This window comes from Maylandia zebra, linkage group LG8 (genome assembly GCF_041146795.1).
Source record: "Maylandia zebra isolate NMK-2024a linkage group LG8, Mzebra_GT3a, whole genome shotgun sequence".
Lineage (NCBI taxonomy): Eukaryota > Metazoa > Chordata > Actinopteri > Cichliformes > Cichlidae > Maylandia > Maylandia zebra.
Window position 1 is genome coordinate 9,106,067 of NC_135174.1, and position 27,798 is coordinate 9,133,864.

General features: G+C 41.1%; 2 protein-coding genes across 3 annotated transcripts; one reads left to right on the forward strand and one right to left on the reverse strand.

Annotated features, from left to right (window-relative positions):
• cdc42ep1a (CDC42 effector protein (Rho GTPase binding) 1a) lies at positions 1 to 12,960 on the forward strand. The gene is made up of 4 exons (XM_004557568.3): positions 1 to 160; positions 4,933 to 5,036; positions 8,086 to 9,065; positions 11,225 to 12,960. Exons 3-4 carry the CDS (start codon positions 8,594 to 8,596, stop codon positions 11,944 to 11,946), a joined length of 1,194 nt encoding a protein of 397 aa, XP_004557625.1. The 5' UTR covers positions 1 to 160; positions 4,933 to 5,036; positions 8,086 to 8,593; the 3' UTR covers positions 11,947 to 12,960.
• sh3bp1 (SH3-domain binding protein 1) lies at positions 12,932 to 27,774 on the reverse strand. Of its 2 annotated transcripts, none has more exons than XM_004557566.6 (18): positions 27,440 to 27,774; positions 21,816 to 21,858; positions 21,409 to 21,513; positions 21,248 to 21,324; positions 20,715 to 20,826; positions 20,150 to 20,226; positions 19,965 to 20,052; positions 19,823 to 19,891; positions 19,632 to 19,722; positions 19,402 to 19,538; positions 18,540 to 18,651; positions 18,149 to 18,230; positions 17,992 to 18,072; positions 16,540 to 16,653; positions 16,334 to 16,431; positions 15,569 to 15,725; positions 15,067 to 15,437; positions 12,932 to 13,748 (listed from the first exon to the last, which is right to left on the reverse strand). In XM_004557566.6, exons 1-18 carry the CDS (start codon positions 27,487 to 27,489, stop codon positions 13,462 to 13,464), a joined length of 2,151 nt encoding a protein of 716 aa, XP_004557623.3. In that variant the 5' UTR covers positions 27,490 to 27,774; the 3' UTR covers positions 12,932 to 13,461. The 2 variants fall into 2 exon arrangements, with proteins under 2 accessions (XP_004557623.3, XP_004557624.3); XM_004557567.6 differs by lacking the exon at positions 27,440 to 27,774 and adding an exon at positions 22,634 to 23,097.
• Positions 27,775 to 27,798: the final 24 nt, after the last annotated feature.

Sequence of the window (27,798 nt, forward strand, 5' to 3'; positions counted from 1 at the left end):
CTCCGCGCTGCCCCGCTCCTCACACCCGGCGCACCAGCGGGACAGTCCGGCTGCACCAGCGGCTCGCTCACACCACCCCAACCTACACAGCACTGCCCACTGAAAAATAATTAAACCTGAGGGAAGCGGTCACTGTTTCTGCGCTTTAAAGTTTGCTGAGGTGAGTTTATATTCTCTTTGGACGTTTAGCCATTATATGTTATTGTGAAGAAATGAATACGACCAAATAAGAGCTCCGCAGTGGTAAGTTACTGGGAACACGATATGACTTTATTTTAGATAACCACGCAGAGACTTTAAGCGTGCGTGTGGAGTAAGTGCACTGACTTTGTAGTGATTTCTGTTGTATATTACAGCAGTTATGTCATATGAATATATAAACTCAATGTGAGAAATGCATTACAATCTTATGAGGGACTTGAATTCGCCTCTATCTGGATACGTTACCTGCTCGGTGAGGACATGAATCAAAAGAACTTACTAACCGCCTGCTGACATTATTGTTGTGGTTTGATGTGATTAATTATCAGCACCTTTAAAAAACTAAATATACTGTTTAATTAACTTTATAACAAAAAATTCTTCCAGTGGTGAGAGAAGGGAAGTAAATCCAGGTTCAGTTACGGCTGAGGCAGTTCATTTAAGACGTGTAATAATGTTGACTGAAGCCCAGCTGTTAGTGGTCACACTGTACAGGATAAGGGCTTTTGTTGTGCGTCTGACATGAAACTCAGTCTTTTCAGCAGCATATTTATATCCAGCAGCAGCTGTATATCATTTCACCACTGCAGCCGTGGTCAAAATAAAATCTGGCATGTGCTTTGATTTTGATCACGCTACTTTGTAATTACAGCAGTCACACTACGTAACCTATCAATTTTTGTACATGTCAGGGATGTGCACTGATTCAGTGGAACTTGACTTGGTGAAGTTAAGGCGAGTGGCCTTCTGACCCTACGTCCTGCAGGAGAGCCCCTGAGGGAGCCCACCCTGTTAAATAACACAAACAGACTCACACTAACACGTATGCAGTGATAAAACAGACTGCAGTAGGCAAACGTGCTCTGAGGTGGTCGATAATCATCCAGCCGTGTCACTGGCGATGATAACTTAAAATCCAATAAAGCACATGCTGTTATGGATTCAGCCTTCCTTTCTGAGGACCTGTCTGTACCGTGTTTGACCTTTTCATGTTTAACTGGCTCTGTAATTCCCTCAATTAATCTCCCCACGGTAGCCATACAGTATATCTTCCTTGAGTACTTGCCTTGATATTGTCATCCTGTAGTACTGTACGCAGCAGCAGATGGTTAACACATGCAGTGTAATGAGTTTTCTGTACACCCCCCCACATGATTTGCACTAATGACATAGTTCTTGAAAACATACTTGATTAAGTAAACATGTACATACATTCCTCATTGCTTTCATCTCTTCATGTTTCTTTCTTTTTTTTTACCTGAGTCCTACATTCCTCTGAGGGAAACTCTGTGACCTTTAGGTGTCATTGACGCAACTAACCAGGAAAGGGTCAGTTACTAAGGTGTGAATGTAGTTGCCGTATTTTCTTTCACACCACGCAACAAGTTTCAACCCACTGGTTAAAGTCTACACCAAATCTTTAAGAGGCTGAAAATGGCAAACCTATTCATCAACAGCTGCCTGGCCACTGCTGGCTGCTGTTGGCTCATGGAAAGATAAACCATCTGCAGCCTAAAAGGTCTGAGGTTCAGCCAGCATCGATTAATATAATGTAAGCATCAAAGATAGAAGTGAAGGATCCATCTGTGCACGTTGTGGTTATTGTATGTGTAGCCACCAAACCTATATTTGAGACAGTTTTTAATAAGATTTTTAAGAGTCATCGTCACACATAAAAAATCAAAAATCAAGTGTTTCCAACAATGATGAAAAAATTTCCTGTTTGAGACAACTTCTTAATTCATCTTAATTCATAACTTTGTATTTTAGGCCTAGTGAACAGACCTAGAGACTGGTTGGTGACCCTCTGGTAGCCTCTGGTCAGTAGGGAAACATTTGTATTCCCGACTACTTAGCGAGTAGTTGCTGACAGATTTTGTGGTTGTTGTACCGCAAAAATCTCCTTGTGGTTCCTTTCCTCACTCACAAATTATCACAGTTAACCGTATTTTGCATGGAAGATGCTGCCTTGTCTGCAAAAATTCTCTAACTAGCCACTCACTGAGCACTTTCAAAGTAAAAGTTGTGTCTGAAACCAACAAGTTTTAAAAGTAGCAACTTTTACTTTGTAGGTAAATGGACTAACTGTACAGTTTGCATTGCTGTCTTTGGTTTTACAACCACTTTGCAAGTAGTTAACAACTGTTTGAAAACAAGCCAGAGTCTATGTTCCCGATAGATAGTTATCATGGGGTCACTGGCTGGTCTTTTGTCCTGTGTGACTTAGCTGTCAATTTCACACCAACCACTCACAACTCGTTGGGAAATATTCATTTTTCCCCAGGAACCAGTGGTTGCTACTCGGTGACCAACTGGTTATGTGCCTGTGTGACTAAGTTATTTACTGTAGTATTAAACTCTGACTATAACTATCTGACTCAATGTGGGAATCATGAGCAAACCTGCAGCTCACTGCACCTGTGGTGTCACAGCTTAGCTAATCTAACACAACCTGAACTGCTGAACTAGAAACACAAATGATATTTAACATAACATGTAAGAAGATTGCTAAAGAACTTCCCCAATGTGATACTGGGTGTCTGTACACCATAACAGATGGCCTGAAAATAGATGTTTGTTGTGTGTATTTATCCAGAAGACTTTAATGATCACTCGTATTGGGAGTAAAATATTACAGAAATTTCAGATTCTCTCCTCTTCAGAATTTAATTGAAACACATTTAATTTAAGGAGGTTATTTTTTTTAACAAGATTACTTAATACATTTTGTTAAGTAAAAAACTTTTTTCAGCTGATTTAATTTTGCTATAGGCTACATTATATATGTGCAGATATATTTTGATTAGCGAACCAGCTTGTGCAGCTAATGTTAGCTTAATTATTGAGCTAGCTGTAGCTTTAGAATAGGAAAACTGCCTGCAGCAAACTAAAACTGAGACTTTTTGGAGTATAACTGCCACCGTTAACACTGTTAATGATGTACGTGTTGTGAAGAACAAAAAACTTGGCAATGTCAGCGGGAGTAAGAAACAGGGTTAGGCTTAGCAAACAAACCAAAAGGAAAAAGCCACCCGCTAAAAGGTGACACTAGCTAATTTCAATACTGCAATGTCTTGTTCTTGTTAATTCATATATACTGTACAGTGAATATTAGTTATGTGTGGTTTGTAGTGTTTGTGTATTCTTTTATGCTCATAAAGAAAGTAAATTGACTATTTCAAAACTTGAAATATTCCAAAAATAGTGCAGGAGCAGTAAAGAAAAAACTGCATCTATGAGTATGAAAGAGATAAAAACAGAAAATATCCAACAAAGCAGGCAAATTAGGTCTGCCAGATCCAGCAGATGGAGGAACCAGAGAGGCTCGGACAGTATGGATATTTATTGAAGCATGAAAATGTTTTCTTGACTGAGGAGGAAGTGTAGCAGTGTTTTTCTTGGATTCAAACTGAGTATGGTTGGTGAAAATAGGATGGTAATTGAAAGCCAAAGACTGACCCTGAAAAATGTGGCCTTATCTTGTATGTTTGTTCACCTGGTTAGCGGGGTTAGTGAGTGGAGGACATGAGAAGGGAGAGAGAGAGCAGGGAGGGGAAAAGCCACGATAAAACGCAAAGTCTGCCGCTGATTTTACTCAAGACAAACTGTAGCAGAGTAAACATTTTGAGTTACAGCCATGAAAAGAAGTGTGTGTGTGGCCTGACGGCTGTTATATTTAAGCTTTTACATCCTTCATAAGTCAGTCAAGACGTTCAAGGAGTAGGAAAACAAAGAAGGAGCAATTAGAGGTAAAGAAAGCTAAAATGGAAACAAAACTAACAAAGGAACGAGGCAGAATGAAGAAAGAAACAAAGTTTAAAAAGGAAAGACAAATTAAAGGAAAGAAATGAAAAGAAAAAAATGGAGATTAGGACGTAAACATGGTTTGAATCAGAGGAGAGGTTGAAGAGACGGATGTTTGATAGTAGTAAAGACTCCACCGACTGATGCTATGTTCAGGAATGTGTTCGTGCACACACAACAACCAACACACACGGCTCCTATTAGACTGTGGTTACTCTGGTTTATATCCAGCAAAGCCACCTCAGGAAAATACTGTACACAGTGACATGGAAATGTTGTTCTGAGAATCCCCTGAACAGTAACTTCGCCAGAAAAGCAGCTTAAAACTGAATATAAAAGTGTGATTAGGTACAACTTTTAGTGCTTTGATGCTCGATTTTCATCATTGGGCCACATAAAATGATACTCACATTAATAGGTCTCAGACACTGGATCACCAAAGTCGCTGAGATTCGCTGTCTGGGAACAGCGAATGTCCTATGCTAACCCTGTCCACAATAAAGGGATCTCTCCCACAAGTGGAATCCAGCCATCTTTAATAAACCTGTGCTTTCAACTGCTCTGACAAGTCAGAGTTTCTGCTGTGAGACGAGTCTATCCATAAAACAGCTGTTGAAAGAGTGATTATATTAATAAGGTTGTGGACCAATCCCACTGTTTTTCCCTTATGTCACAGCCTGCGTTCCTTCTTTTCTCCTCATAAACATCCATCAGCGTGCCATCATCCTCTCACATCTTGTTCCCTTTGCTTTCTCCTCAGCTGACCTTTTCGCTTTCTTTCATTCCTCCTACCACCTATCCCTTTCATCCTCTTTTCTGCCTGCATTTGCCATCCTCTCCCTTCACTCCTCCTTCTTACCCTACTTCACTTTAAACTCACTCTTTCCTTCCCTCCGACTCATTTGTATTGTATTTCAACTCTTGCAGAAATCAGAACCAGTGGTTCCAAGCTGAAGCAGCCAGGCTCTGCCCAGACAGAGGTGCCATACCGAGGATAATGGAGGAGATGAAGGATTAGGGGATAATCCAGGGTATGTCCAAGTCCCTGCTGTCAAGTGCTCCCCTATTTTTCTGATATCTAAGACGAATGCACAAAGACTACTCCCTGGATTATAGCATTAGACTTATTACCATTTAATGTGTTTTTGATGCTTGTTTTAAATTCATGCTGTTTATATAATTCACTGGAGTGTGCAGAAAACAGCAAGCGCACACGAATAAGTTTCTCAGTGAGGAAAGAAGGACAGTGGATGGGTTGTTGAGCTTTGCCCGGAGGCTTCAAGTACATGACATGAGTCAGAGGGACCGACCCCCTCTGAGCTGTGGTCAAAGGTTTTTTTTAACAGGATTACAGGCAGAAACAAAAGAGCAGAGCTTTCCGTAAGTACACAGCCAGAGTAATTAATGCCTCCATGTGTGCGGTATTCCGGTAATGCTGCAGGTTATCAATTAGGATGGGGTTTTTCTCTCTAACTTAAGATGAATATTTCCCCCTTATTTGGAATTACTCCCTTATTGTCTCTAACGACACGCACGTTATTTTAATCAAGGAGGTAGCCTGTTGCTTTAGCTCCGCTCATGGGAGCATCTACCAGGTTCTTGCAGGCCTGCACGCTGTCTCAGATTTAAGATCGCACCTCGGTATAGCGGTCCTTCTGTGTCCCTTTGCAAGCCTTGATATGGCTTTACTCGGCGCTGGTATGTGGTATATTTCCTCCCCCTCCACACCCAGATGCCCCTCTTAAAACGGCAGCCAGGGGAAGTGGAGCGGAGGGCCTGGGACTGCGGTCAGGAGCAAATTAGAAAGGCTGCCTTGGACCTGACGCAATCTCCATTTCATGAACCATAGCCAGTCATTAATGAAGCCAGACGGGGCCTGTGCACGCGTGGGAGGCCCACTGATATTTAGACGCTGCATCTGGAAAGTGGAGAGAACGAGAAGTCCATGTCAGGGTTGGCTCATGCTATTAAAATATTTTAAAATTGAATATCAATTACTCTGCTGGCAACGAACACATGACAAAGGGCCAAGACAGACTTAGAGAAGTGGGGAACTGCAGGACTGAAAAAAGGCAGCAAAGGATTATCAGTTATGTTACATAATTAAAATGGAGTACAAAAAGTTAGTTGCTAGCTGTTGTTAATTACTGATGATCTGGCATCAGATTGGGCTATGTTTTGTTTTTATTTTTTATTCATAAAGAGTCCTATATATGCTGAAGCTTGTCAGAGCAGATGACAAAAACAGCCAGAATTAAATCTCCCTTCTGCTTAATGCTATTTGTCTAGCTTTGCCAATATTTAACAGGAAATCATCTCAAATTTCAGCAACACAAAGCTGAAAAAAAGAATAAATAAATATTCCACTGCAGAATATTTACAAGAAGACATTCTGCTTTGATGATGGGTTTTTCTGCTTTCCTGCTGCATTTCATCTGCAGCCTGCTGCTCTTTTACCCTCATCTTCAATTCTCCATACTACGAAGGAGGCAAAGTCTGCTACTGTCTCATTTAGTGAGTAGTTTAAGAGTCCCCGTGATGTGTTTTACAGCATCATGGAGTGCAGGTTCTAACTTGTGAATAGGTTAGAGTTGATCCTCTCTGTCAGCCCATCACAGCAGCAGTGCCATGACTTGCCTACAAACCATGAGCGTAACATTTATTTAGAGACACATGTCATCCACGCGTTTCTCTTTTATGTAGTTAACAGTAGTTTTCACTGTCAAAAAGTGTCTTTTTCCAGCGTCATGAAAAGTTGGAACAGATCAGCATCCAGATCATGTCTTCAATGCCGTGTCATCTACGGCCACAGATACCAGGGGCTGAAAGTGAAAGTCAGTTTCTTGCAATGTAGATAATTCATTCATCTGTTGTTGATAATGTAGCAGAAGCAGGGACCTGTAGAGCAGAGGTGCAGCATGCTGCTATAGAGATAGAAATGTGGTGCTTGAGAAAAGGCTCATTTATGTTAAAATATTTCAGCTTCTCCTACAAAAGGTTACAGAATGCCATCCTGCTACATTCTAAAGAAAAATAAAACATCTGATTAATATTACCTGAATAAAAATTAAAAGCTTAAACCCTAACTCTTCAGATAAATTTGACAAATCTTGTTAATTTCCTGATGTTGAAACGAAGCAGACATTGAAAACATGGAAAAGAAATATAATTATAAGCTTCTTTTCCCTCAGCCACAAGGGGTTGCCTTCCTCACACAACCTTCCCAGGGATTTGCGTCTTCTCCTGGAATCTCAAGCAAATGTGTTAACCACTACACTGTGGAGCCACTGGAAAAAATATAAAAGAAGGAAAGAGATAAAGGATTAAACTTGGACTAATACCAAAATTCAGAGAAGGTACAACTAAAGAGCTAAGGGGAAAAGGTAGGATAGTGAAAGATGTATTTAAAAAAAAAAAGAGTATAATAACTAACATTTTAACATATTACTTTTTCCCCCTACTGTACAAAGCACATCGCCTGTACTTAGAATTGCTGGGAGCTCTATACAGCAGTAATCTGGTGTTAGAGCCAGATAGCAACAGTAATTTTCTTATCAGGATATTTTCATTATCTCTTCCTATCTCCCTGAGAATATTTTGCTTGTTTATAAACAAATGTGAGCTTGCTGAATGAGGCCTGCTGCTCCTGCTTTGAAAGCTTTTTTGAGAGTCATTTTTCCAGGGAAGTGTAAAATGAAATTTGTGTAACCTGCTCTCCAGACAAAGCAAGACAAAATGGAAGCAGGAATTCCCTGAAAGTACACCCATCTCATGGATAAGAAGCAGACTTTGGTTTGCTTCACGGAGCAGTAACTGTGGTCTAAATTTAGATGGTTCCAGACCAGCGGACACTTGGAACGCAGAATCTTAAAAAACCTGCGGAAAGAAAGAAAAGTTACTGTACTTTACAACGCCGTGTAGCATCCAGAAACAGAAAGCACCAGGGTCTCTCTCTGAATCTCAGCTTACACATTACAAACTGCAAGTGTGATCCATTTCTTTCAATATACCTTAAAAACAAGCACATCCCTGTCTACATTTTAAAGATAGATGTTTTTTCCCTGTTTTTACTTTCAATAGATGGCTCCATGGTGTGACCGCAGAACCGTTTGCAGCTGGATTTGGACCTATTTCTGAGCTGATGTTGACAAAGCCAAAGCCCAAAGCGAGCCATTCCACCTGACCACACTCCAACTGGATCGGCTGCCTCCAGGAACACAACTGCATAGTGTTCTCCTCAATTTGTGCCTGTTTAATTCAGCCAGCTATGCATGTCAACAAGCTACAAAGACTGGGACAGAACTTGGCCTGTACATAATAAACAGACATGTTATTCTAGTGAACTATTTGGCACTGTACGTTTCAGCCTCAAAAACGACACAGCTTCAGATCTCGGAATAACCATTGAGAGCTATTTTCCAGGTCCATACTTTGGACTGACGAACTGTCAGTGACTTTGGTAAAACTCTAAAAGGAGAGAAGTTGAAATTTATTGTTAAGTTTGACCTTTCTGTGGGACTAAAGGCAATTCCAGAAATTGTTTCGAGTTGATTCTCAAGAAGATCCGAGCCATTCTTGATTTCTGATCATGAATCTTCAGGAAAAGCTGTCAGGTCTGAAGGGTCTGGTCTCACATTCCCACAGCAAGCGTCGCCATAAAGGAGACCTAACAGTGGACATGATTAGCCCTCCTCTGGGAGACTTCCGTCACACCATGCACGTGGGCCGCGGTGGCGATGTATTTGGGGACACATCCTTCCTCAGCAATCACGGCGGGACTGCCAACGGGAACAATGGGGAAACTGATTCTGTTTCCAGTCCCGACAACAAGATCGGAGCTTTCTTCTCCAGGACCCTCCGTCAAATTAGGAGGGGCTCTGATAGTCGACCCAGAGAGGCATCCAAGGATTTCTCTCCACCGCCTCCTGCCATTTCTCCCATCATCAAAAATGCCATCTCCCTGCCCAGGCTGGATGTGGATATGCCTAATGGAAGCCCCACCACCAAAGTGCTCTTCCCCAGTTCTCAAAACACGCCTGAGGAGAAGAAAAGCTCTTATGGTGAGTGGGAGATATGGTTTTTATGGATCAAATGATTATGCGTGGCATAATTTGATTCACTTTTATCACTCTTATTAGCCCTTACCAGCCTACACCAAACATCAGGAAGGAAAACTAGAAATTAGCGGGTAAAGAGACGGATTTTCCATTCAGTAAGTGATCGGAAGGACAGAAACACTAAATGAATGCTGATTTTCTCCAAGGTACTGCCATGGTACTTTGCTTGTAATGAATATTGTAAATACACTGAACAAAATGGTCATTAGTACCCTGGAGTATACCGGCTAGCAGAGTCGTATTCAAGATAAATTTATGGATATTGTCACCACGAGCAGTGCGCTGTTGGTGCTTTATAGTCGTGCACACAAGTCTGTTTCTGTAGCCTCTGCATGGGTTGATTTCACATAATTACTCTCCCAACATGGGACCATAAATGCCACAAATCAGGTTTGCTATATAAGCTAATGTTACACTAGTTGAGCCCGGTTTACTGTGGGAAACTAATTGGGTAATTCGTGGACTTCTCAGGCTCAGGCCCTAGTCCCTACGCTCTTAGGCCCAGTCCTTCAGGAATCCTTTAACGACCAAATCACTAAGGTGTCCCTAAGTGCCTTCCTTTCTATTAAATGACATCACTGGTAAACAATGTCTCATGTGGGCGAAAGTCAAATAGGTTAAGTTCCAGCACAGTGTTCCAGCGTTAACTAGGAACTGTAGGAATGTGGGGATCATCTGTTGAAGTGCAGTGAAATGAATCCATCATGTACCCAGAGATCTAGAGGCAGACTGCCCCAGATGTCCTTATGAATCACCTTGGCTCTAATCAGCAGCGTTTCCATTGATAACACACCTAGATCCAGACAGAGCTGGCAGCGAGCTGTCTGGGAGGCTGTTTGAATGTTTGAATGACCCCTGTTAACACCACACTCATGGCTGATGCAGTCTGGCCTGCTTTGTGTGTGTGTGTGTGTGTGTGTGTGTGAAGGGTTTGGTGAATATAAAAACAGCCCACAGGAAAATCTTTTTTTTTAAATCTTTCTAAATTTTCACTTTATCATTAACTTATTTGTCTAATGATTCAGTGACTTCATGATCTTCAAATTTAAAGAAACAGATTTACATTTTTAGATATTGTTAGAAACAATAAGGACCAGAAAAAAGCTTAAAGGACGCCTCATTGTTCTTAATAAATGAGATTTGAAGCTTAAGCCTAACTTTAAACAGAGTCAAGGGGGCAGTTTGCCCATGTTTACAGTCTTTTTGCTAAGCTAAGCTAACCATCACCTGTTTGCAGCTTCATATTTAGCATATTGACATCAAATCTTATAGTTAAGTGAAAGGAATCCAGTTTCTTTCATATCTGTTCCTTTAAATGATGAGTGAGTGATCAGATTGTATTTGAGTTTCTGACCTCTTTAATCCCTGAAATGTGATCAGATCACCAGTGAAAGTGAAAGAAAACAGGTTTTAAATAACTATATATAGGTATGTGTGATGTTTTTATCTGGATATGAGTTGATGTCTGCAAACATTTTTATTTATCTAAAGCCTTTAAAATAATAACGGAACTGAAGCTACTTAAGTTTCCAGTTATGTTGCGTTATGACAGATTGCACGTTTTCTTGAAACAAATCCTCCATAAACTGGTTTAATTCTTTCTCTCTCTTTGGTTAAAATGTGCAAACTGTAAAATCCGTAACTGTTTTCGTTGGTTGAAATGAAAACCTCCCGACTCTTGGCTCGATACAGCTGGCACTGAGAAGTGCTGTAATTTACCCATTTCGTCCTGCAGGCAGCATTTTGTGAGTGCGTGACTTATTCTGTGATCCGGCAGCATCGGGCCGATGATTCACTGTTCACAAGAACGGGACAAGTCAGCACTTTGGATGCTGAAGTGGTTTTTTGCCAGGTTTTAATCGTGAAGCAATATGAATAAACACTGCCCCCTGCTGGAATGGAATGTAAAGTCATGCAACTGCATCAATCTACTATAAAGAGCTGCATATGCAAACTCTTCAATGCAGAGTTAACTTGTTTGTATTCATCTTGTTTTTTTGGTATTCTGTGGTTGAGCTTGTTACTGCTTTAGAGGTTTCTTTGTAACCTCTGGATTGAGCAGATTTTTATTGATATATGGATTTCATGTGTCTCCTGCTCAGGTCTGGAGTCTGGTTTTGTCACCTTGCCTCGCCTTTCGCGCTCCGAGCGTCAGCAGCCGTCCATCTCCATCCCCACCTCCTGCTCCACCAACATTCACCGCGGCTCTCTGACCGACCCCTCTGACATCATCTTGTCCACCTGCTCCGCCTCTGTTGAAACTTCCGACCCCTGTCGCACCACTGCCTTCTCCGACTCCCTTCCTTCCCTCACCTCCCTGGATACCTTCACTTTTGACCTTGGCCCCTCCCTCATGAGCGAGGTATTTAGCCTCATCGATGGCCACCCGGAGGAGCGCAGCCACACCTGGGAGGGAGAGGAGATAGGGTCAGCATGCGGGCTGACCGCTGAAGGTTCAGAAATGGACTCCTTGGCCACAATCTCATACGTGGATTCATTGCTGAAGGAAGACTGTGGGAGTGGAAAGATCCCACATGGGGCCCAGTGGGAAGAGGAGGAGGGGAGCGCAATGGAGTCGAATGGAGTCGGGCTTTCTGTTAAAGTTCCTGATGTAGTGATGGGGTCTTCTGAGAGGGGAATGATGGGAGTAAGGATGGAGAGCAAACGATTTCAGAGTGCTACAGACGTGCTCGCTCGTCACTATGGTGCCGGCCTCTTAAAGGGACAGAACAGGGCTGAGACCGGAGATTCAGAGTTCATGAGCCAGCCAAGGAAGAAAATATCCTACAGTTATATGGATGACGAGGACGAAATTAAAGTCTGAGCTCAGAAAATCAAACGTGTTGGAAAAAATTGTTTAAAAAAATGTGATGTGTAATTCCTCTGAAAGTCCAATCAAACCAATCATGTAAAATCATCATGTGGTTGACAAAAGGCTGGTTCTGCTGACAGAACGAGCATGGAAACTTAACACCCTTCGCCCTTAATACAGAATTCCTTCTATGCAATCGTGCTCCGAGGATATAAAATTTTGATTCAAACCTGCTGCTGAATGTACCTAAAAGGAGTGAAAGACTTGGCTGCTGCACGTTTCCTGCTCTGCACAGGAAAATAACTGAAGCAATGGAGGGTATGGAAAGTGCGGATGTACTAGCGAATGTAGTTACAATCAAAGGAAAGCCCAGCGTTACTCAACGCGGAAGTTGCAACGCCTGACGTTCACTTTATCCTTTTTTACACTTCCTCATATACGAGGGGGAAAGGCTTCCGGTGCAAGACCAGATTACTAATGATAACACAGAAAGGAAGTCGGAGGGGTTGGAAAAATATATTTGGTCTTAACACAAACTTTTGCTATCACTACAATCTCTTTTTACTCAGGAATATACTAGCAGGGGAGAAAAAAGGGAAGAACAGAAGAAAAGGGGAAATCCCAGAACTTACAGTATAAAGTCTCATCAGATAATCAGAGATCTCATTTATTACACTACGTGGACCAATGTAATACTACGTGTAATACTGGTATTTGCTAGATGCAACTAAAGCCTGAATTATATATTGTGCATTGTATGCTGCAGACCTATATAGATAATCTGTGCACCTTTTTTATGATTATGAAGTCCGACCCGTGTATTGCTTTTTTTTAATAGAGGAAACATCATGCATATGTTACTTTATACAGCTGCACATGAAGATATCTGCTGACTTCCTATGAATATGTACATACAGTATGAGCACCTGCAGTAAGTACATAGTGCAATTCACATCCATATGCTGCAGCCAGTACCAGCAATTATACTACAAAAATATAAAATGACAATAAAGGTGTTTTTAATGAGTTGTGCATTCATTTCAAGTTGGTTTAAAGGAATATTCCAGACACACTCTATAAACCCCAAAACACTGCTGTAAAAAGTTTGAATTTTCGAGGACTGTTCAAAGTGAGCACAGCCACTATCGGTTTATGGGTGGGGTATCGTTTAATAAGTGAAATGCCAAAAACAGAGAAAAAAAAAGTTTTCCCACACTAAAATAGCTTACACAAATACAATTGTTTTGTACATTTATGGACAATTCCACAGGAAAACAGGAAAATATTTTTGCTGTGAATTCATTTATCATAGGTCTATTTTTTTTCTCTGACCGTAAAACCATCAGAATAAATAAAATTACTAGGCTGGTTACGGGGGAAAAAATCTGCAACACTTAAAATCAACTAACCGAACAATCTAAGCATACCCAGCACTCTTTGTCTTTTTTTTTTAATGACAAAATATGAAAGTGTTTCAGCGGCTGTTCTGCTCGACTCAATAACAGAACTTTGAGGGACGTTTGTTTCTCACTGTGCCATAGAAGGAACCTCTTTTGCCTGTGATGGTGGGGGAAGAGGTGGAGGGCAGTTTGGAGCTTTGAGTCCAGGCTTTTTCGGAGGAGGCTTTTTCATGCTGGCCTGCTGTCCTCGGGGTGCAGGCATCGGATGGGGCCTAGTGTCTGGAACCGTCGCAGGTGCAATCGGGGGTGGAGGGGCATGTGACTTGAGAGGTGGCGGCAGTTTTGGTTTGGAGAACTGAACCGTGACCTGCTCGTTTGGCTGGTTAGACTTGCTCGGGGGGAAAGTTCTCCTTGCTGTAAGAAAGATAGCGGGGGGGGGGGGAATGACAGCACTGAGCGCACGAGTACAAGAAGTCATGCACTTCTGAAAGCGAAAATCACAAACTTTAAACAACTGAATTATATCTGTGGTATACACTGTAAATAAAAGACAGATTTAGCCGCATTTTTAATGCCTGAGCTGAAACACCAGACACGATGTGATATAACAATAATTCACATACTGCAATTTATCACCTCTTTTGCAATTTATGTCCTCATATTTAAAAGACGTCATTATCTGTGTTATCCAGTAAGATAAAGTTATCTCACTTCTCGGTTTTTCTGCTGTAAAATGAGATTTTTGAGCAACACTGCCCCAAATGTTGACATGTTGAGTCAGTCTTATATCAGTCTGCAACTGAAAGGCATTAAAATGGCAATTATATGCAATCTGTTTTTCCTAATACAGCAGTTAACACCAAATAAATCACATGTCTGTTACAATCTGCTCTAGAGGTTAACACACTCTACATGTTACATAGACTATAAACCTATCACTATATTATATACATGTGTCAGGTTTAGCTACGGTTTCAGTGCTCGTACAGTCTATGTTTAGCCGATATGTACAGATATGTAATTTCTCATTCAACTATATTTGATTTATGTGTTTAGTTTACTTCATTGACAGAGTTTCATTTAAATTCTAGTATCAAATTTCGACATCTGGTGGAAGTATGTGACTACCCAGTTGCTTTACATTGTATAAGCTATTATAGAAATGCACTGCATTTAAGGAAAAATGGTTTGGTAGATAGATGAACAGCACGATACTTATAAGGTAACATCTTTCAGCCAGCGAGGCAGTTAAAAAAGTGTAAGAGATGACGCATGAACCTAAAGATTGATACTCTGGTCAGCGGTGTGAGACTTCCTGTTTCCTGTGTACATCCTGATTGTTAAAATAACAGCGGTAGATGTATTTTTCCTCATATTAAAATACATCGAATTACCAAGCCACTATTTTGACTAACGAGTCTGTACTGAGCTTTCTACAATGGAAAAGAAACAGTAAGTGCTGATAGAGATACGCTCAGTCCAAAAATAGCTCCTTTGGTAGGGATATTTATAATATGGTAAAAATTACCCTGATGATCTCATCTTTATGTACTGAGATCATGATCTTTAAAATTTGAAAGATAATGCGTAATAGGATATCCCAGCTTCACCTGCGTCAGCTTATATTAGAGTAATGTAATGTCTCGTGTGTACGTATGAAAAACTAAAGTGCTGAAAGTGCTTCTGGAGAGGCAGTCCCAGCTCGACCTGTTTGACTGAACCTTTGACTTACGTTTAAACGGTGACGCGATCTTCACTAATGCCCTGGGAGAATCTGGCGGTGCTTCCAAAATTGGCTCGAGCGGGTTCTGTTCTGAGATCTGCCTCTGGGTGGGACTCCGGGCCTGGCCTGAGTTTGTCGCAGATCCCGCTGCTCTGGGAAGCGGAGTCGGGTTCTGGTTTGCTGTTGAGCTGGACGCGGCTGTAGAGTCAGAGGCCGGAGACGGGCCGGGATCGGTCAAGGATGAGCTGCTGGGCGTCCTGTTTGGTTGAGCAGGTGCTGCCGTCTCCGCTTCAGGGCTGCCCCACGTGGAGGTGCCACTGCGGCCGCTCACAGAGCCAGATTTCACCAGGAAGGAGACGCCGCTGTCCTGAGAGGCTGTGCTGCAGGTTCAAGTATTTTAAAGAGTTTCCACTTTTTAGCATTTGTAGCCACTGAATATTTAACATCATATCATAACATATCTTAAAATATAAATATCTTTGATATGATTACTGCACTTATTACGCAGTACCTGTTTGTCTTGGAAAGAGGGAAGTGATATGCAGACGAGGAGGCTGTGGAGGAAGAGGAGGAAACAGTTCTGCTCAGTTTCCCCTTTTCTGGGACAACGGGAGAGGGCAGAGACGCATCCAGGACCTCGGGAAGTTCTGGGATCTCGAACGAGAGAGCTGATCAAAACAAATAAATAAAAAGAGTCTTACTCATTGCACTCAGCTGATGTACACGTTCATCCCCGTTCACATCATCTACATTCATCTTTGACCTGCTCCACTTGCCACATGCACAGTTTCCTGTGCAAGGGTGCATCTAAGGGTGTACTAAGTTTCTGAGCGGGTGTTGCAGAGAGGTGAAAAATAACACAGGCTTTATTCATTTCCATGTTTTTCTCCCGTATTCTTGACAGAACAAAGCAACATTCATATTAACTGCAACTCGTGTTTTTAGCAAGATATAAAATACAATAAAATAATTGTGGTTATTGCAAATACGAAAAGAAAAAAATATGTTACATTAAAACCCACCCACACATGAACTGTGGTTAACAGCAGACTCAGTCAGAGCAACTGATATTGTGTAAAAGTGATTCTGTGAAGATCTGTATTGTTTGCGATCTGGCTTTCTTACCAGATAATTAAGTCACATACATGTCTAAGGGCCCAGTTCTTCATTTTTCTGTATCATATCATATCCCCGCATCAGTGTATGTATCTTTTAGCCATGCTGAACAACAAGTCTTCAAAGAACAGCTTTCAGTTTACATTAAGAGTGCATTTACCTTCGGGGAAGAGATCAGAGCTGTACTGAATAAGAGGCTCAATGACTGTCACCACCTGGACTGAAGAAGCTGAAGCCATGTCAAAGAGAGCAGCTTCCCTAACGAGGCAAAGTGATTGAGAGAGCAGAGAAGGACTCACATAAAGCACAAATATTGTTAACAGTGTAAGAACAGGAATAACTTGGAATATGATTAAACACACGTACCCCTCAGCTCGCGGCCAGAGCAGGTTTGGTCCCAGGACGATGGCGATGTTACTTGGTGTCATTTTGTTTATAGCCTGCTGCTCAGACAACAGAGACAGGAACTGGACCAGGTACCTGATAAGCAAGAAAAGAAGATGGAAAGAAAAAAATGAAGACTTATAGACATATTAACACAAGATATATGAAAATTGAAATAAATATAAGACTTGTTGATTTCCTCTGCCATGTTAGCAACACTGAGGCTGTGCTTTGAAATAAGGGTAGTATGAGCCAAATGTTAAGCCTTTTAAGGTGGGCAGATATATCTGAGTGGTATCAGATCAAAACTTTGTTTCTCTGCTTTAAGTTCACTGCGTAGCCCACTCAGTGGTGTTACTTTTATACCTCCAACATGCACAATGAAATAATAGAAGCTGACTCTAAGTAACTGAGGGACAGGTACGTTTATATTCCAGGTCTAAAAAGTACACACAGTGATTTCATGATCACTAAAATGTGTTCAGAATTTGCAATGTGCTGATGAGTCATCCCATAAGTCACACTGCTCTCCCTAAACATAAAATGCCTTAAAAGTATCACTATTTGTATCGGTATTAGCAATACTGGCCCTGTATTAACTCGGTATCAGATTAATACCTAAATTTGCAGTATTGCACAGCACTATTAAGCCACACATAATGATAACATGTTGATGCATAGTTCGCTGACTTAGTTGATGAGGTATGGTGGTCCTTAAAGGTCAAAAACAAGAAAACAGCAGCAAATAGAGAAATTCTGCAAAAGCATGCAAAACACAAAGGAAGTAAAATAAAACACAAAGGAAGTAAAATAAAACACAAAGGAAGTAAAATAAAACACAAAGGAAGTAAAATAAAACACAAAGGAAAGAGGAAAAATGGCAGCAAAAGCTCCAACGTGACAGCACGCTGCAGAAGTGAGACGCTAACAGTAAAGGGCTAACAGCAGGCATGTGTCCACAGTTACATGAATCATGTGATTAAAACACACATTACACAAAACATCAGGGTTTTTTTTTTTCACTTCTATTGTGTTTTACTAAAATTCCTTTGTTGTTTATTGGGTGTGTCTTGTGTTTTTGTGTGTTTTTGCAGTGTTTTTTCTATTTGCTGGTGTTTTCTTAGGTTGCAGTGCATTTGACCTCTCAGGTCCACCATACACAGGACCAACAGAAGCTAATTCAAGACACATTAAAAACTAACTAGACATCTGAGCAGAAACACAAGGGACAAAACTGAACCCAATACATCTTTTTTATATTGTCTTAACCACACATACTATATATATACAAAACAAAGAGCCATCATGACTCATGAGCCAACAATACTGCTGAAATATTTCAGTTAGGTAAATTTAAAAAACAACAACTTCTTCGTCAGAACATTTGATCGTGTGAGTGCAAAAAAAGAAAAAAGCTATTCACAGACTACACACCTGAGGTTGTTGTAGTTTTCAGGTGGCAGTTTCTTTAGAAGTATCTTGAATTGTTCCAGCTTCTCTGACAGCTCTTTCTCCCTATGGGGTCAGAGGTCAGAGTTAAGGAACACACCACAGTCAAAATGAGAAATGTAGAAATCGATTTTGTACAGACCCTGCTGCTTTAAACCAGTCGTTGTAGAGGTCAAACGTCATTAGAGGTTCGGGAAGTTCTCGGAGGTAACACTTCAAAGCTCCTGTCGACACATTCAGAAGTAAATCCCACCGTTAGATAAAAACACATATATTTATTAACCCAAAATATTCCATTTTGAATTTAACCTTCTTGCTGTTTTCTCAACATAATCCATTAATAAACGCTTTTATTTTGCAATGCTATAAATAATTCTAGCGCACTGAAGTGGTGTTTTTGATGTTCACAGGAAGCTGTACTTGGAGCAAACAGAAGAGGAACTGGGTTGTTAAAATGAGCTGTGAAAGTCACATTGGCTGGCCAGATGAGGAAGAGCCCTCATGACGGGAAATGGAAGAGGGCACAGCCTCACCTGCCACGGCGTGAGGGTCCATGCTGAACTCGCTGTGGTCCACCGTCCCTTGATTCAGACACGTCTTCAGCCTCTTCATCACCGAGGCTGCGGCGGCCAAGCGAAACAGACCCTGAGGAAAGACGATGGTTCATGAAAAACGGGAGAAAAAAAAAGAGCGTTCGAGCGGTAGAAGTCGCAACCAGCCAGCAGTCAGTCAGTTCAAATCAACATAACCAGGGAAAGCCCCCACGGCTCAGAAAGAAAGTGTTAACACCCTCTTTACTGATTATATACGTTTAGACACTGATTTTTTTCCACCCTTTCAGTTTGCCCATACAGTTTGTGCTTAACATGCAAAACTGATTACTTTCCCATCAATCTTAACTGTACTTTGTAGTTACTGCAAATGAACAAACATTAACACACCAATGCTCTAAACTTCTTTTTAATTTTAGTGAGTAAATCTGACTCCAGTTTTGCAGAGCTGCTGGCCCGTACACGTTGATTTAAATAGGACCTGTGATGTTAATTTGGAGCTCTTTTCTTTGTTCCTGTGATGCTACACTAGCTTTGGTTCAAAAGAATCACTATTCATATAACACTGGGCCTTTGTGCAGCTCCTCAATTCAGCCGATAGCTGAGCCGTGAGCCTGAGAAGACCATGTGATGCATTATAGTGATCCAAGAGTATACAAAGTGTCTAAATTAGTGCTTAGAGCAGCATAAATCCTGAGAGTTACATAACAGTAATAACCTCAGAAAGCAATATGATGTGCACTCAGGCTTGGACGGTGCACAGCAATTTAAGTGGGCAATGAAAGCACTTTTAATTTGCATATTTCTGGGTCTGTGTGTTATGACTGCGAACACTGTGCGGTACCTCCTCTCTCATGCCTGTTCTCAGCAGCATGTGAATACACTCCTGGATGGGCGCCGCGATTTCTCTGTTGCTTTGAGACAAATGTGAGAGCAGAGGCTCCCCGTAGACCTTCTGGTTGGAGAGGCTTTGTGACGACTCTGCAAAACACACAGCAGGGCATGATGACACGTATCGCAATATTACATCAGTGCAGCGGATGAAACGCACGGACCTGAGAAAACTCGGGTTACCTTTTTGACTGTGATCCTCTTTGAGTTCGCTGATGTTTTTATCCAGGAACATGTGAGAATTCTTGTGGTATTCTGCCTGCAGCTCGAGAAGCTATTTTTTGACCAAGAGAGAAGCAGAGGCGGTGGATATAAAAAGAAACAAAAGTCAAAGTTAAGAAAAAGGTCACATCATTACCGTAACGGTGACTCACACGAATAAAGTAATTTGCGTAGTCATCCTCCTTAGTTGCAAAGTGATACAGGTCTGCAGAGTACTGGTCCTACAGAGACAACAGCAAAAGGTCAGAGATCAAGACGACGCCATTGATTCCAAACAGACTTAAACACTTGTACCTTGATGCTCTCCAGCTTCCTCCAAGCTTCTTCCATTTCTTCCCTAAGCCCATCCTGCTTTGCCTGAGGTCCAGTGCTAGCCTGACTCCTGACCACACATACACACACACGCCGACACATATAAAAATTTGAAAAATTGTGGGGTGGGGTGTGTGGTTAAAGTGCAGGATGTTTAAAAACCTCACCTCATTCTTGCATTGTTCCAATCTGTTGTGAGCTTTGCAAACTGCTTTTTGTTCCTTAGAATTTCAGGTAAATCATCCTAAATGGACACAAAAAGGGAAAAAAAAGATTTTATGTGATCATTTAGTTACATATAGAGGATTGTGCATGAGTGTAGTCTATATTTCTAAATAATCACATACAGGGGATGGGCAGAATATAGCAAAGACTTAACAATGACGTTCAAGTGGCTACAAAAGCACAAGTAGTTAACTCATCTAGCATTTAACGACCTCCTCTGTACCTATAATGACAAGTTTTGACACCTCAGTGTACATCAGTTAAGTTGTGGTTTGATGACCATTTGAACAGTTTGGGGGGGGGGTTCCAGTTAATGTTTGATGCAAACTGAGTCATTTTGTTCAACAGGAAAGCCTAAACTATGAGAAAAACCCTTCTGTTCATGAAGGAGCTTCACGGGTTAAAAATTAAAAAAGCACTTTTAGCCTAAATTATATCAGAACATATTCTTGGTTTTGCTCATCACTGATCTTCTGTTCAGCAACATGAACATTAAGCTGTTGTCACCTCGCTAAGCTTGTTTAGTGGCTCCAGGACCTCCTTCTCCATTTTCATCTCAAAGTCTGCCAGCATGTTGGCCAGCATCTTCTCCATGAAACAGCACATTTCCAGCACCCTCCTGTCACACACACACACGACCAAATCATGATAAATATCCACCTCAAATCTGATATACTGTTTTGGAAATATATCAGAAGACATGCTATAAATTTCATTTAAAAGTGCAAAAAAGCATGTTCCTTCAGATTTAAACTAGATAAATCAATATACAAAGCAAATGGCATGCATGCAACCCATCAGGCTAACCTATTATAGCGCTAAACTCTAAATAAAGCAGATGCACAGAGCTCTGGTAGCAAGTCATAGACAGCATCCTCTTTCTTTTTTCACCCAGAAGTGAAAACTCGAAAACCTCCACACTACAGTCATGAGGTTTTTGCATGACTCTAGTGTCAGTAAGAGCATTGGAGTTCAAGTACAGAACACAGATGGATCAATGGAGGGGTGGAAGGGTAACTGCAGAAGATCAAACCTGTCACCTGATTGAGGACTCTGCATCGAAGTCTTTCAGACTTTCTGCCATGCTGACAGACAGAAGCATCAGAGGAAGTTTTTTCTGTAGAGAGAGGAGGACATGTGACATTTTTCAGTAACTAACAGAGCATTTCCATAAACCACGCAGATGCATTAACACTGCTACCATTCGTTTTTCGGCCTCCAGCCCCGGTTGACTCTGCATGCAGCTCTGCAGCTTTTTATGGAGGACCTGAGCTGCCTTCCTGGCTGGTTCAATCCTCTGCTCCACCTTTGGTCAAACACACATACGGTGAACCTTAGAGCGTCGAATGATGGTATTTAATTTATTATTTTACTGCTATAAATGATGTGTGCAAACGAAAAATGCTATTGTTGCATAAATTTACATGAAATAGAAAGTGGGTGGTAAGTGAATGTGTCCTCTAGTAGAGCTAGTAGAGCATCGCTGTGGTAACCATTGACAATATACAGCTATGGCTATAAACCACACTGTATCTTGAATAATACGTTATTCATAACAGTATAAGAATAAAAGAAATCTGTAAGGGTAAAGCAGATTATTTTTCTCACCATAACCAGGTCTTCATGTAGAAGGTCGGTAGCATCTTGTGACCTGCAAAAAAATGATATTAATTTAGAAAAGATCTGCTGTTTAATGTATTGTTTTAGCATGATATTTAATGCAGCGGTCCCCAACCGCCGGGCCACGGACCAGTCCATGAGTCGTTTGGTACCAGGCTGCAAGAGTTGAGGCTCGGGGTTAATCATTTTCATCGATAACTCGGTTTCCTTGGGTCTTTCCCGTGTGTTATTTTTTTTGGTACTGGCACTGGTGTTACTTACCGTGACACCTTAAAGGGCAGTCTGTGAAAATATTGTCGGACATAAACCGGTCCGTGGCGCAAAAAAGGTTGGGGACCGCTGATTTAATACATATAATTAAGCTAAGGATAACACGTGTCTGTTGATATTCAGGGTTTTCTAAATTTATTTAAATCAACTGAATTCAAACATGCAACCTTGGACTGTGATATTGTGCTGCTGTTTTTATATTCTGTGGTCTAAAAATTGTTACTCGGCTAATCAAAATGTGAAAGAATTCTGTTAGCTGTAGCTAAAAAGAAATAAATGTCAAAAAAATAAAGGGGCTTGAAATGTACATTTTGACTTAAAAATCGTATCGGTCTCAATGTTTGAAACCAACCTGTAACCTGTGCTTAAAACGGAAACTTGAAAAATGCTAGCATTAGCATGCTAACGTGCTCACAATGAACATAGCCAACATGACATCACACACTGGTTTTGAAGTTTAAAGTTTACTATTTCAGTCATTGCTATCTTTTTTTACATATATATTATTATTTTAAACTAGACATAACAAACCAGACCTGGGCCCGTATCCCTAAAGATTCTGAGAATCCTCTCAGAGAGCTCCTAACTTAACCTAAAAATTCCTTGCCAGGAGTTTTAGCTTAGAAGTGATTCCAGAACATTTTCAGTGAACTCTGAGCAAGGAATGGATGGAAAATCCTATCTTAGTGAGGAGGTGTGGTTGACCCCGTTGCTAGGTATGAGTCATCATTTCAAAAGCCGTGATTGGTTGATCCTACAAGTTTGATGGAAATGAGCTTTTGGTGATAATGAGCAAAGGATGTACCCTCAAATCAATAAACATAATTATACACTCTAATCTTATGCTGACTGTAATTGTAAATAATATTTCACATTCAAGAAAATATCTGGAAAATGAATAGTAAGCTGTAGGGGTTATAGCCTAACATTAGAATCTAAAATATGTGAAAACTTAAACTCATTACACCCTGTTCAAATAATGATTTGTGTCTTATTTGCTCATATTAATATCCTAGCTGACATATTTTGTACTTTCACTCCCATATCGTTAGCTTCATAGCATAAGTGCCTAAGTCATTGACTTAGGCAATTATGCTATGAAGCTAACGATATGGACCCTGTTGAAAACAAGATGGCCTATCTCAAGGGGCTGTCATTAATGAAGTAGAAATCACAACGTTACAAGTCCAGTGTGGTCTTAACGAGGGTAACACCGCTCAGCTTTTAGCAATGTCTGTGATTGCAGACCCAAGTCATCACTGCTGCATTGTTGCATTTTCCCGGTTGCCAAATACCTCAGGGTTGTGATTACTTTCGTCTCTGGTGTAATAGCGTTGTGGCGTCGAGTTGGTGAAGTAATTGCATCTCTAAGGAGATCCACCACAAACATGATTCCTGCACGATCCAATCTGTAGCGTCTCAATAATTCCCTGTCATCCAGTGTTTGCAGGACATCTCTCCTGCCTCTTCTGTTGGCCATTTTGTGCAGCTGCTTAGGGGAACTCCTAAGCCACTAAAAGTCCTCTTCCCTGCTCTTAGCAGATCTTGCCTTAGGAGCCCTTTTAAGCGTTAGGAATCTTGAGGAATAGCTTTTATATTAACTGGGATTGTCGTGTCACTTTTAGGGGAAATTCTAAGAAAACGTCATGACTCTGAGAATTTTCTTAGAATTTGGCCGCTAGGAGCCACTTTTTGCACAAAGATTCTTTAGGGATACGGGCCCTGGACTTTAAGGCTGGTAAAAATGTAAATACACCATTACTGCTTCCATAGGAATTCAGAGGATAAGTAGCAGAGAAACTGTTAAAAACCGCAAGAGCTACATTTAAATTAGTATCTACAGATTACACAAACTGTGTAATCTTTTCATCTTCATGGCAGTACAGCTATAAAAAGATCGAACAAGTGTGGCTTGTTTGGAAAGGTTCTTAGCAGAAAGGCTCTACAAAAAGAACAATTCAGCTCAGCACGGTGGCCGTGCCTGAAAAAAGTACAAATCTTCTGGAGCAATGTGACAGCTCCATGTTTGACCAAAAGCCCCAGAGAATCAAACCCAGAGCTATACCCAGAGTATCAACACAAATGTCTCATGTATTAAGCACGGTGGTGGAGGGGTGATGATTTGGGCTTGTTTTGCAGCCACAGGATCTGTGAACCATGCAACCACTGCGTCAACCATGAACTCCTCTGTGCACCAAAGTGCTCTAGTGTCAAACGTGAGGCAATCTGTCCGTCAGCTAAAGCTTAGGTCAGAAAGGACATGCAACAGAACATGATCCTAAACGCTGCAGCAAACCTACAAGAGAATGACTGGAAAAGAATCAAGGTGTTGTAGTGACCACGTCAAAGCCCAGACATCAACTTGAATGAAATGCACGACATGTGAGAGAAGAGTGGGTCAAAATAATTCCGTAACGATACGAGAAACTGATAAAGTCATACAGAAAATGAGTACTTCACACTACTACTTCTACAAACTGTTGAATCATGGGATGTACAGTTAAATCTAGTTTTCTAGTTCATTAATCGGGTAAAATACAGTTTCAGCCATTATTACTCATTTGTGAGACTAGATAGTGGGACTATCCAAAAGTTGTCCAGTTATAAATAGAGACCCAAACATCAAGTAATACACATGAAACACCAATATAACCTAACATAACCGAAATATCATGAATATAGTCATGAATCTTTCTCATATATATGTGGACTTGGACGATGCATCACACCCTGCTGACCATCAGAAAGAATGCCACTTTAAGGCACTTCTGCACTGGCATCAGTCTTTTATATACAGTCATTTAGCAGGTAAGTGATGTTTACCATGTTGACTATCTCAGTTTAGCATGTTGCTGTGCTAATTAATATGTGCTGATTAGTCACAAACATAAAGTACAGCCCCAGTTGACTAGACTTGCTTTCAGTAACAAATCAAATGAAACTTTCACCAAGAAGTCATCGCAATTTTTTGGTGTATTTGAGCACACCACGTGATAAAGTTATTTCTGTACCAGGTAACTGACTTTCCTACTGTTTCAGTGCAGTGGCCTCGCAGTTTGCGCCTCTTCTGCATGGGGGACATAAATATATCTAAATGTGGGGGTGGTAAAAGATAAAGGACATTTTAGGCCTGAATAACATGCGACACCATGACAAGAGCCTAAGCATGGGCGTGTAGGGTAGTGCTGTGGTTTATTTAGCACCAGGTGGGGAGGACTGCAACACCACAAGTTTCTCTGCTGTCACAAGAGGAGGCAAAGCAATCTACAGAGAGCCGATAAAAGTCACTGCAGCCATTATGTTTGTGCTAAGCTGAAAGGAAACCAAGCCCAGTTCACAAAGAGTTCAGTTATGCTTCAGTACTTCTAAGGTATAGTTTTAATTCCTCTCGTGAATCTAAAATCTGGCCTTTCGCAACACAAGGAGAAGAAATCCTCAGTAGGTGCTTGTTTTAGAGCACATATACTTTATTAGGAATTGTATGTGAGACCTTAGAGGTGTATGTGTTTAGATCAGTGTGCAATATGTCTATTTATATGTGTGTTTATTTCATCAGAGCTCAACGCTCCAGTACAAAGTGAAAAGTGCTGTTCGTGTTAGTTGGAGCCCACGTTGCCCTGCTGCAGATGCACGCTGCCGAGTTTATTATTAAACCAGAATGCGTCAAAGGTAAAGGGAGCACAGCCTGAAACCACACTCCTCTAGCCCTGCTGCATGCAAGCTTGTACCAAGAAAACCAAATAGCGCAAAGGTGCATGATTTAGTCACCCACTTCTTTGCTAACGCCAGTCACTCAGTGGTAGTCAACCACAGGAATGCCTAACATAATCTGGCACCTACTTTCAACTTTAAGGTGTTGTGCAAAAGTCTTAAGCCATCCCATATTACTTCATTTTTTTGCAAGGAAAACAGGAAATGGGTGTTTACTGAAACATGTGCAAACCTGCATGGAAATACAGTATATAAGGCAAAAACAGAGTTTTGAATAACTACCAAGTCTATTTTTCATATGACATATTTATTCTTCAGGGCAGTTTGAACTCTAGTATGCAGGTTTTGTGTAGTCTTCGGGAATAGTTCTCTGGGCTTCTTGGAAGATATTCAAAGCTGTACTTTGGATTTTGGTCTTTTGTTCTGTTCTCTGTCCAGATGTTCCCAGACTGCTTCAGTGATGAGGTCCGGGATCTATAGAGCCCAGTGCATTACTATTCCACTGTGTTCTGATACTGCTCTGACAACGTGTTTGGGTCTTGAAGACAAATGAAGTCAATCAAACACTTTCCCCGTGCAACATGGCTAAAGTCCAGTAAATCTATGAGTTCTATCAATTTTGACAAGCTCTCCAACACCACTCGCTGAAATGCAGACCCAAACCATGACAGAGCCTCCACCGTGTGTTACAGATAAACTCTCCTGACCTGAATTTCAAATTTGGATTTAACACTCCATCAGACCCAACAATTCTCAGTCCACTTCTTGTGTAATTAGGCATACCTCAGCCTTTTCTCCCCGTTTCCTTTCAATAAGCTACCTGCCAGACACCCTTCCACTGAATTTCTAACGAGGCTTTAGCGAGCAGTATGTGAATCAGCTGAAGAGCCTTCAAAAAGCCCAGAGAACTGTTGTGACAAAGGCTTTTATTTTCCAGTTAATGTTTGCACTGTTGAAATATCAGTTTAGCAATTTAAAAGCAACCTCCTGACAAAGAGCCACCATCTTTCCAGAGTGTGTTTCTAACATTCACCACAACCTTGAGTCAGTTTCTCTGTTCAGAAGTGCTCAGCCGCTCTGAGTCCGAGGTTTCCCTCAAAATCCAAACAGTATGAGTCACTTTAAAGAGGAACCAGCTACTTTACACACTTCCATCACACTGAAAGTGAGAACATACAAAAAATCAAATCAGATTATCAAACTGATACGAAAACTGCACTGAGAATTCCCCTCCCTCTTAGCGTTAAAGAAAATAAAGTCTCAAAGTAAAGCGATCCATCGTATTAGTAACGCAGCGGTGGATAATTTTTCATGTAGTCTGATAGCAGGAGTGGCATTAAGGTGGCTGGTAGTATATGATGAGCATAAATGACAAAAATAAAGCAGAGAAGTCTCAGTGATATTTCCCTACAGACAGCCACCGAATACTACTGTTCAAGCTGATGTATATTCATTACACTATGGTCACGGCTGTGGTTACTGATTTCTTTATCTAATGCGGCAATATGTAACTCAAGGGACATCTGTCTTACACGACGCAACGTTTGGCGCCACAGAAGACCTTAAATTTACTTTAAATGTGATCATAATGTCGTTTAAATGCAACATTCAGAATACAAGTTCAGGCTTACCTTGTCGCAGTGCCCAACTGCTTCAGGATGCTCAGAGACTGCCGGAGCATGCTGGCAGCAGAGTCCAACCAGCCTTTCTACCTGACCTACCCACTCTTGATCGACTCAGCAAGGTATCCTGTTAATTAAAAAAGAAAAAAAGTGGAGGAAAAGTCCACACAGGCTCCAGGCTGCGTTACTGCATCAGGAAGAGAAAGCACAGACCGGTGGCTCTGCCTCTGCTTTGTCTGGTTTTTGTGTGTTTATGCATGCGTGTTTTGGCCTTCAGTTTTCGTTCTCGTTTCAGGAGCACGCTCTCAAGTCACGTCGAGCACAAGTCAGCGAATGAGGAAGTTGCACAGATGATATGCAGGCTGTGA

What these genes read in the sequence shown, in the direction of transcription:
- sh3bp1 (XM_004557566.6), bottom strand. Translation starts at nt 27,489, where the DNA reads ATGCTCCGGCAGTCTCTGAGCATCCTGAAGCAGTTGGGCACTGCGACA. An exon ending in TGGAGGCCGAAAAACGAATG is followed by an intron (nt 21,325 to 21,408) that starts GTAGCAGTGTTA and finishes CTCTCTCTACAG; the next exon opens with AAAAAACTTCCTCTGATGCT. An exon ending in AGAGGATCACAGTCAAAAAG is followed by an intron (nt 19,539 to 19,631) that starts GTAACCCGAGTT and finishes TGTGTTTTGCAG; the next exon opens with AGTCGTCACAAAGCCTCTCC.
- cdc42ep1a (XM_004557568.3), top strand. Translation starts at nt 8,594, where the DNA reads ATGAATCTTCAGGAAAAGCTGTCAGGTCTGAAGGGTCTGGTCTCACAT. An exon ending in GGAGAAGAAAAGCTCTTATG is followed by an intron (nt 9,066 to 11,224) that starts GTGAGTGGGAGA and finishes TCTCCTGCTCAG; the next exon opens with GTCTGGAGTCTGGTTTTGTC.